General features: G+C 50.9%; 1 protein-coding gene across 1 annotated transcript; it reads left to right on the top strand.

Moving 5' to 3' along the window:
• Positions 1-7359: 7359 nt before the first annotated feature.
• On the top strand, positions 7360-10430 carry LOC139272721 (platelet-activating factor receptor-like). Its single transcript, XM_070888819.1, has one exon. It carries the CDS (start codon positions 7603-7605, stop codon positions 8623-8625), a length of 1023 nt encoding a protein of 340 aa, XP_070744920.1. The 5' UTR covers positions 7360-7602; the 3' UTR covers positions 8626-10430.
• Positions 10431-10659: the final 229 nt, after the last annotated feature.

Here is a 10659-nt window from a genome sequence, read left to right as displayed (position 1 = left end):
GGCTGCAGGGTTGCTTGAGGTCAGGAGTTCTGGGCTGCTGTCGCCTGTGTGTGGATTTAGGCTGTAGCTCCAGCTCGGTTGGCGCTGCTCTTTGGGAACCCGGGGAGCAGCAGTCTGTGGAGGAGTGATGAAGTCTTCCCAGCTCCCACGGACTTTCCCCATCCACCTCCTGCCGAGAAGCGTCGGCCCATCGCCTGCAATGACCCACAAAGGTAAACCGTGCGTCTCGCACTCGTGAGATACCTGCATATCCGCTCTGCCGAGAACAGGTATCAGTTCCCTGGTGTAGGTACGCAGCTTTGCCGTGACCGGGACCAGCTTGGGTCGTGCAGCTGGGTTGACCCACAGTTTATCAAAAGTTCTCTGACTCATCAACGACGGACCCGATCCCGTATCCACTGCCATGCTCACTGGGACTCCGTTAATTTTTACTTCCATTATCACATTGACAAATCGTCGGTACACGTGTACAGTCCTAACACCTCACCTTCTTCTGCCTGCTCCTCGCTGAACAGTGGATCCTCCCCCATCTCCTCAACCACGTGGTGAGTCAGATTTCTTTTACACATATGCTGAAGGGGCCTTTAATGTTGCAGGTATTGCACGTATACTCTGCAAACCTGCACCGGTGAGCCCCATGGCTTCCTCCGCAGCGTCAGCATGGTGCTGCTTGATTGGCCCCCCTCAGCGGACTCTGAGTTCCAGGATCCCGAGGTCCGTGCTCTCTGCCCCGTGCAGAGCCACATTCTGCAGTTTTGTCTGTGGTGGGCGCTATCCTGTGGACAGTGCCTGCCGGGTTCGAGACTGTGTGGATCATTTGCTTGGTGCTGCAAGTCGAGGTCATATATGCCTGGCTGATGGCGATGGCTTTTGTCAGGGTGACTGTAGGTTCAGTTGCTAGCAGCTTGTGAAGGAGGCCCTCATGGCCAATCCCCACAACAAAAATGTCCCACAACGCCTCGTCAAGGTGTGCGCCAAAATCACACGGCGCCGCGGGTCTCCTGAGGTCCGCAGCATATTTGGTGACATCCTGGCCCTCAGGTCTACAGTGATGGTAGAATTTGCGCCTGGCCGTGAGGATGCTCTCCTTCGGTTTCAACTGGTCACAAATGAGTGCGATCAGCTCCTCATATGACTTGTCCCTGGCGCTTGCAGGTGCCAGCAAATCCCTGACGAGACAGTAAACCTCATCGCCACAACTGGACAGCAATATCGCCTTACACTTCGCTCTCATTGCATTCGTGTCTGCTGTCAGGTCGTTTGCTGTGAAGTAGTACTCAAGCTTTTCTGTAAAGGCCTCTCAATCATTGCCCACCGTAAAATCCTTTAGCGAGCCCAGAGTAGCCATGGTTGCATGAAGTTCGTCCGTGTCCTTGTCGCCAATGTGATGTATGTAGCATTCAAATCACTGACTCCACACGGTCTGGTGCTGTAAAAGCTGCTGTGACCTTAGTCCTTTATTGTGTAACTCCAGAGTGCCTCTCAGGTGTGGTGGGCAGCCTTTTATACTCTGTCTTGCAGGTACTTTCAGGTCTCCTGCCACAGCGCCCTCTGTGGCGCACCATTGTACTTATACATTTAACATACCTGGACAATACATAACAGCTACAACACAGGACTACATGCATGCTAAACAGCGGAAGCAGCATGCCATAGACAGAGCGAAGCGATCCTGCAGTCAACGGATCAGATTAAAGCTCTGTAATCCTGCCACATCCAGTCGTGAATAAATGGTGCTGGACAATTAAACAACTGATGGGTGGAAGAGGCTCTATGAATATCCCCATCCTCAATGGTGGCAGAGCCCAGCATGCGAGTGCAAAAGACAAGGCTGAAGCATTTGCAACCATCTTCAGCCAAATGTGCCGAGTGGATGATCCACATCGGCCTCCTCCTGAGATTCACTCCACATGATATCAAGAAACGTCAGAGGGCACTGGATACAGCAAAGGCTGTGGGCCCTGACAACATCCCGACTGCAGTACGGAAGACCTGTGCCCCAGAACTAGCTGCACCTCTAGCCAAGCTGCTCCAGTACAGCTACAACACTGACATCTATCCGACAATGTGGAAAACTGCCCAGGTATGTCCTGTCCACAAAAAGCAGCACAAATACAATCCAGCCAATTGCAGTCCCATCAGTCTACTAGCAATCGATTGTCCCTGTAAGCAGCGTGGCTGTGTGTCTCGCAGACTAGGACCGGCTTTTCTAATATTAACTTCTGCAAAACTGTGAGTGGGCCATGCAGCCCCTTAACTCCTTTAACCAGTAACCATGCACCCAAAAAAATAATTATAGGGTACATTACTCTCAATCATCATCATCCATCATCATAGGCAGTCCCTCGGAATCGAGGAAGTCTTGCTTCCACTCTAAAAATGAGTCCTGTTATGTCTGTAATGCACTTATGAATGACTCCACGAGGCAATGTGTTGTACTCAAACTGTAGTGACCTTGGTCCTTTATTCGTAACTCCAGAGTGAGGCACAAGCATGGTGGGCAGCCTTTTATACTGGGCCCTGCACAGCTATGCAAGTGACCCTCAGGTCTCCCACCGCAGTGCCCTCTAGTGGACAGCCTCTGCCACAGGGGCAGGAAACCCCGGTCTCCACCAGTTGCATCCTCGAGTGGTGCCAGCTTAGTATATATACAGTAAAAACCTTATTGATAGTACATCAGGTAACAAGTCTCCATCTTATGCAACTATACAGTGACTATACAGAGAGTATATCTATAGTCTGCATATAGAGCATCACTCTACCCCAAGTCCTCTGTGCCAATTACCTTTGCACTATGTGCTCTGGCTTAGCTCTCCCCAGACTTAAGTGCCAATAGCCCTTGCACCTTGGCTGTGTTTTGGCTTTGCTCTCTCCCTGTTAACCCCCAAGTCCTTTTGCCACAACGTTGGGTAGTGGTTATCAGTTTGGATGGTTCGATGATGCAGTGGAGGTTCCAGTGGGTTCTGGGTGTGATCCATGTGTGTATCCATGGCTACATACATCCATTTCCCCCCCACAGCGAGATCATGCAGCTGGCCCGTTACATTAACATACAGGATCAGACACAGTGCAATTACAAAGAAAGGAAGTTACAGTTTGTATCATGACACCTTGGTTCAGTGACTAACATTCGTTACCTTTTGCGGTCATGCGCCAGGATTGGGTAGATTGCATTCATGATTCAGTCATGGTAAGTACTGAGGTAGCAGTACAGGTATATGAGGACGCAGGTTCCAGAGCAACCAGATGGGGTCCGAGTCGTTCTGATAGCGGCGCTGCACCCCGTGCTAGCGGGGGTGGGCTTGGTTCGCTCAGCTAAGCCAGGACTCAGGGCCTTTGTCGTTGCCTAGTGGTGGGCAGAGCCACAGATGTGTGTGGCCTCCCGGTCCTCCTTTGAGGATTGCAGAATCTTCTGCCTGCTCTCTAACGGTGTTGGGAATCTGGCTGTTCCAGGTCCCATTTGGGGAACTCGTTGGTTCTGACCTTTCGCTCCCGGACATGGCCAAGGTTGCGACTAGGTCTGGGGGCTGTGCCGTCTCCACCTGGGTGGTGGGCAACGGCAGCCGACTGCGCGTATTGGCGCTGTTTTCGTTTCCAGGTCCGTGGCGAATAGTGCCATCGGGTGCCTGCAGTGTGGGATAGACCTGGGGCAGGGTATCAGGATCAGTGCCTACACCCTCCTGAGGTCGCTGGCCTATAACTTGTGGGGACACCTGGGGCAGGGCATCAGGATCAGCGCCTTTACCCTCCCAAATTTGCTCGCTTGCTACTCTTGGGGACACTCTATTCCCGACATCTCTCAACAACATTTTGTTCTTTACATTAGAAATAGTACCAACATCTCGCAATAACATTTTGTTCACAATCTTAATCGGTTCGTTACATTGATTGCCATGCATACAATGTCTCTTTAAATTCAGTTGGTTGCAGGTCTCCTTTAAGAGAACCCTGCTGGCTTTACCCCAATCAAATCCTTTGTTAGACACCATGTGTTGGTCCCTCAGCGTTGCACCTCGTGGTGTTGCCGCGGCCATCCTTTTTTCCAGCCACGCTGCACCTCGCTGCAGCAGGGACGCCATCTTGCCTCTGTCCTCGAGGTCGACTGCCTTGATCCTTCTCTCCCGCGATTCTGCCACAAAAGCTGGAAGAGTGCCTGTGAATTCGATCTTCCTCCCCAGTAATCCTGCCACCGGAGCCGGGAAAGTACTTTCAGGTCGTTCCGGTCAGATCATTGTAATGCAGTCGTGATGCCTCAGGTGCTGGGCTGATGTTTTGCTCTGCCTCTGAGCACGGGGGACATCGATTGCTGGAGTGAAGAGGTCTTCCCATTTCCACTGGATCTTCCCCATCCACCTTCTTCCGAGAAGCATTGGACCATCACCTGCAACAATCCACAGAGGTAACTTGTGCACCACGCCATTATGGATTACACTTACATCCGCACTACCAAGGACTGGGATCAGCTCCTTGGTGTAGGTGCGCAACTTTTCCTGTACTGGAACCAGCTCAGGTCGTTTTTCGTTCCATAGGCTCTCAAAGGCATCCTGGCTCATCACTGACTGGCTCGCTCCTGTTTCCACTTCCATGAAGTCTGGAATGCCGTTTATCTCGACTTCCATCTTCACTGGAGGACAATCGGTGGTGCAGGTATACACTCCATACACTTCTTCTTGGGGCTGAGCTGCCTCTCTGGCCACATCATCATACTCCCCGCTAGATTCAAAGTCATCTACCGACTCCTCTGCTAGACGGTCAGCCCTATTTCATTTACACATACGCTGGAGATGGCCCTTCGTGTTACAGGCTTTGCATACGTACTCAACAAACCGACACAGGTGAGCCCTCTGGTTTCCTCTGCAAAGCTAGCATGATGCTATTCGATTAGCACCCCTCAGCGGACTCTGAGTTCTGGAACCCTGAGGTCTGTGCTCTCTGCTCTGGGCAGAGCCATGTTCTACAGTCTTGCCTGTGAAAGGCACGATTCTGTGTACAGTACTTGCCGGGTTTGAGTCCACAGGATGAATAATTTGCTTGGTGCTGCAGGTCGAGGTCACGAATGCCTGACTGATGCTGATGGTCTTCTACAGGTTGACTGTGGTGTCGGCAGATAATAGCTTGTGAAGGAGGCCCTCGTGGCCAATTCCCATAATGAAGATGTCTCGCAATGCTTCGTTGAGGTGCGTGCCGAAATCACACGGTGCCACAAGTCTCCTGAGGTCGGCAGCATATTTTGAAATTTCCTGGCCCTCAGGTCTGCGGTGACTGTAGAATCTGTGCCTGGCCGTGAGGATGCTCTGTTTTGGTTTTAGTTTGATCGTGAATTAGTTCAGTCAGCTCATCGTATGTCTTATCCTTGACCTTCATGGGTGCCAGCAAGTCCCTGACGAGGCGGTAGAGCTCAGGCCCACAACTGGTCAGCAGTATAGCCTTGTGCTTCTCCGCCAATGTGTCCGTCTCCCCTGCCAGGTCGTTTGCCACGAAATATTGCTCGAGCCTTTCCGTGAAGGCATCCTAATCATCATCCTCTGCAAAGTCTTTTAGTGTGCCAAAGGTAGCCATAATTGCGTGAAAGTCCGTATTCTCGTCGCCAGTTGTTATGTCTATAATGCACTTATGAATGACTCCACGAGGCAATGTGTTGTACTCAAACTGTAGTGACCTTGGTCCTTTATTCATAACTCCAGAGTGAGGCACAAGCATGGTGGGCAGCCTTTTATAGTGGGCCCTGCACACCTATGCAGGTGACCCTCAGGTCTCCCACCGCAGTGCCCTCTGGTGGACAGCCTCTGCCACAGGGGCAGGAAACCCCGGTCTCCACCGGTTACACCCTCTAGTGTTGTCAACATAGTATATACACAGTGTAAACCTTATTGATAGTACATCAGGTAACAAGTCTCCATCTTATGCAACTATACAGTGACTACACAGAGAGTATATCTATAGTCTGCATATATAACAAGTCCTTGTTAACAATACGAGAACCACAGTCCCTGTCACAGGTGGGACAGATAGTCGTTGTGGGAAAGGGTGGGTGGGACTGGTTTGCTGCATGCTCTTTCTGCTGCCTGCCCTTGATTTCTGCATGCTCTCGGCGATGAGACTCGAGGTGCTCAGCGCCCTCCCAGATGCACTTCCTCCACTTAGGGCGGTCTTTGACCAGGGACTCCCAGATGTCAGTGGAGATGTTGCACTTTATCAGAGAGGCTTTGAGTGTGTCCTTGTAATGTTTCCGCTGCCCATCTTTGGCTCATTTGCCATGAAGGAGTTTCGAGTAGAGCGCTTGCTTTGGGCGTCTCGTGTCTGGCATGTGGACAATGTGGCCTGCCCAGCGGAGCTGATTGAGTGTGCTTCAATGCTGGGGATGTTGGTCTGGTCGAGGACGCTAACGTTGGTGCATCTGTCCTCCATGGGGATCTGCAGGATCTTGCGGAGACATCGTCGGTGGTATTTCTCCAGCGACTTGAGGTGTCTAGTGTATATGGTCCATGCCTCTGAGCCATACAGGAGGGCGGGTATTACTACAGTCCTGTAGATCATGAGCTTGGTGTACATTTGAGGGCCTGGTCTTCAAACACTCTTTTCCTCAGGCGGCCGAAGGCGGTGTTGAGACTCGTTGTCAATGTCTGCTCTTATTGATAAGAGGCTCCCGAGGTATGGGAAGTAGTCCACATTGTCGAGGGTCGCGCCATGGATCTTGATGACTGGGGGGGCAGTGCTGTGCGGCGGGGACAGGCTGGTGGAGGACCTTTGTCTTGCGGATCAGCAAAGTGATGGAAGATGTGGTCGACAGTGCCATCAAGTGGTACTCACCAGTAACCTGCTCACTGAAGCTCAGTTTGGATTCCGCCTGGACCACTCGGCTCCAGGCTCCCACCTACTAACCCACCCTCTCAGCGCTAGCAGGGTCCCGGCCAGAGTGTGTGACCAGCAAACGGGGGATAGCTAAGTGGACCATACCTAGTTAGTAATGGAAACATGAAAAACTGGAATGCTGCAGTGGTCCGAGAGTCTGGTGGAAGAAAAATGGACAATGACATCAAGAGTGCAGACCCCCCCCCCCCCCCCGCCAGAAATCTTCACCAACCCTCTCCTGCCTCCCATTCCTGTTGGATTTGGCTTGGTAAAGTAAGCTGCCGCCGTGTATTGAGATGGGGCGGAAAGCCAGCAAGGTGAGAGGAGAGAGGCAGGAGAAAGAGTACTGAGAGTGAGTCAGCAGATACTGGCTCTTGGTGGTAAAGCTCACACACTTTCCTTGGTATTAACCATTCAGCTGTAGGATTATGAAATATTCAGCGTCAGTTCCTGTCAAATAAGCACGCCAGAAAACACAGAGGTCCTTCATTTGCATCGAAGTATCACAACAGAGACGGTGTGACAGGATTTGAGACGCCGGGACATTGCACGGAGCTGGGAGTGGGATATTGAACTTGTTTAAGGATTCAGTTGCACAGTTGACTAAATGACACCTTGTGATTCTTTAACTGCAGACCACAAGTGGCGGAAGACATTGCAAGTCCCTTGATCTTGCGATCAGAACTGGTGGATTGTTAGGAGCGGCAAGACGCCCAGCAATACGCTCCGTTTTCCCCGTCGAATGTTAACATGAACAACTCAACGGGGTATTGGGGGAACTGCAGCGAAGAACATTTATTCGACACGTCTGATTTCAGGTACACCCTATTCCCTGTGATTTACAGCTTTCTCTTTATTGTGGGACTGCCGATAAACATCGCCGCACTAGTTTTTTTAGTGCGCAACAAAGCGACCAAGAGACTAACGGAGGTTAAAATCTACATGATCAGTCTGACGGTGGCGGATCTGATGTTTATTGCATTCCTCCCCTTCTGGATCGACTACTACAACCGCGGGGGCGACTGGAAGTTCCACAGCTTCATGTGCAGCCTGTGCGGCTCGCTGTTTTACATCAATACTTACAACACCGTCTTCTTCCTGGCTCTCATCAGCTTCACCCGCTACCTGGCCGTGTACCGGCCCGTGAAGGCGGCGCGGTCCAGGCGGATCTTGAGGGGCTTCATCTCCACGGCCGTCATCTGGCTGGCCACTATCTGCTTTTCCTTGCCCACCCTGATCAACAGCCAGCGGCACGTCGTGCGCGCAGACGACGGCATGCTCCGGTGCTTCGAGAGCTACAAACAGCCAAGCACCAAGACTGAGTTGCTGGTGATGCACCTGCTGATCCTCCTGGGCTTCCTGGCGAGTTTCGGGGTGGTCATCGCCAACAGCGCCCTCATCCTGCGGAGACTGTCGGTGGACCAGCAGTTGCTGAGGATCTCGCAAGGCCGCCTGCAGAAGCGGGCGTTCCGAATGGTGCTCCTGGTCCTCACCATCTACCTGTTCTGCTTCCTCCCCCACCACCTGGTCCAGCTGCCCTGGCTGCTCCTGGTCCTCAACTTCTGGAAGTCCACCGACTGCGCGTTCAGGAGGATTGTCAACGATGTCCACCAAGTCACGTTGTGCCTCATGTGTATCAACTGCGTGCTGGACCCCATCCTATACTGCTTCCTGACCGTAAATTTCCGGGAATATGTCAAAGGCTTGACGCAGTCCTGCAGGAGTAAGTGTACCCTCAGCAGCAGCCCCAAACCTCAGGTGATCCAGCTTTGATGAAAGCTTTATCCGAGTTTGGTTAACTTTGTCGATTGTACTTTGCGAGTACTTTCTATCAACCTATAAAATAACCGCTGTTCAACTTTTTATTCCACTAAAAGTAAATGCTCTTAAAGTTGGTTTCGTTTCCCATGAGAAAAAGTTTAACCGTAAGTATGTCTTGTTTACGGCTGGTCTTTACAACTTGTTTACAATTAAAGAACGTATTACATGTAAAAAAAACAGTTCTTCCTTTAAAAGCTTGTGTGTAGCAGCATTTCCCGAGTGTGTTCGAGACAAAGACTAACGAGTGCTCGGTTCCCAGTTATTGAGTCCACTGACGGGCACGGGGGCAGGACTTAGGGAGTTACAATTGAAGAAGTTAGGGAGTTACAATTGAAGAAGAGGTTAGGGAGTTACAATTGAAGAAGTTAGAGAGTTACAATTGAAGAAGAGGTTAGGGAGTTACAATTGAAGAAGTTAGGGAGTTACAATTGAAGAAGTTAGGGAGTTACAATTGAAGAAGAGGTTAGGGAGTTACAATTGAAGAAGTTAGAGAGTTACAATTGAAGAAGAGGTTAGGGAGTTACAATTGAAGAAGTTAGGGAGTTACAATTGAAGAAGTTAGGGAGTTACAATTGAAGAAGAGGTTAGGGAGTTACAATGGGCTTCAGCACCTTTGAGCTCGGAGGTGGAAAAAATCATCCCGGCCCCTGATTTTTATTTCCATCAGCTAATCCCTCCTGCAAAGGATAACAGCTTTATCCCAAATACCCCTTACGATGGAATGTTACATTCATGCCAACGATGGCATGAAATGTCTTCTGGTCAATCCGGTCTGTCCCCACACAATTGCCCTGCCTTGTGCATCACTATATATGGACTCTACACTCCACCCGAAACCCATGTAATCTCCTGGGATTAGCAAAAAAACCCAGGCCAATTTGGATGGAAAAAATATGGGACATTCATCTCCGACAGCTTTAGGCGACCACAGCTAGTCCAGGAGGCCACTCTACCCCTGTTAATGCTATGCAGTACCTACCGTTTGCAAGATGTGATCTTGAGCTGTCAATCACTGTCTAGGCTTACACGGGAAGGATGATCACTTGGGCAAAGTACTGGAGATTGGCCAGCATCTGTGGACCATAGCCCAAAGTGAGGCAGCATTTTCAGAAGAAAAGGGACCTTTTATTTTAAAAACAATTACAGTACTGATGATGAAACTTCAGAGGTCAGAACCTGAGAACTGTCAAGTTACAGTGCATGTGTGCGCGCGATCATGTGTATTTTCCCTGCCCCTTCCCCCTCTCCCTTGTTCTGTTCATGTTTAAATACAGCTCATCTGAAATATATTTCAGTTCTGAGGAAGGTCTTAGTATTAGGCAGTCCCTCGTATCGAGGATAACCGCTTCCACACCAAAAAGGGCTGAGTTCACAGGTGTTTCAATGAGGAACCTAATATTCCAGGTCCCGAACTGCATAATGAAGGGTGGAAGATGTCTGTGCGTGGATTTTTTTAACGTGTGATGGCCGTTGTACACCAGCCACCACACGGGCTTGACAGAGCTAGGTCTTTGTCCACTGGCAAGGGACGACTGGAGACCAAGCTCTGCTACACTAAAGGAAGGTCTATATCTGCAACGTCAGCTGCTTTGTGTTCTCGCTCGAGAAACGCCACCTAACCTCCTCAGTGTTTCTGGGGCTGAATTTCCCACCGCCGGAAACCAGGTGTTTTCGATGTGCTCTGCCCACCCCCAAAGCATGGGGCGGCCTAACCGTCAAAATTCGGCACTTCAGGCATTTTTTTGAAGGGGGGCTGGGAGGTGGGGCTGGGGCGCGGAAATGGCATCATCACGGGAACGGAAGTGGGATGGGACCAAGTGGCCGTCACTAGCGGGGCGGATGGCCGACGCTGTCAGTCATCACTGATGACGTCATCGTGCTGACGCGTCACAGCATCTCTCCCCTTGAGTCTCTCTCCTTAACTCCGCAGCCACTTCAGTGACAAACACTGGGCCACCTGGGAGGGTTTCGGCCGAGAGGGGCGTG

Source organism: Pristiophorus japonicus, chromosome 9 (genome assembly GCF_044704955.1).
Source record: "Pristiophorus japonicus isolate sPriJap1 chromosome 9, sPriJap1.hap1, whole genome shotgun sequence".
Taxonomy (NCBI): Eukaryota; Metazoa; Chordata; class Chondrichthyes; family Pristiophoridae; genus Pristiophorus; species Pristiophorus japonicus.
Note: the sequence above shows the minus strand (reverse complement) of the source record. Positions and strands in the feature narration are given on the sequence as shown.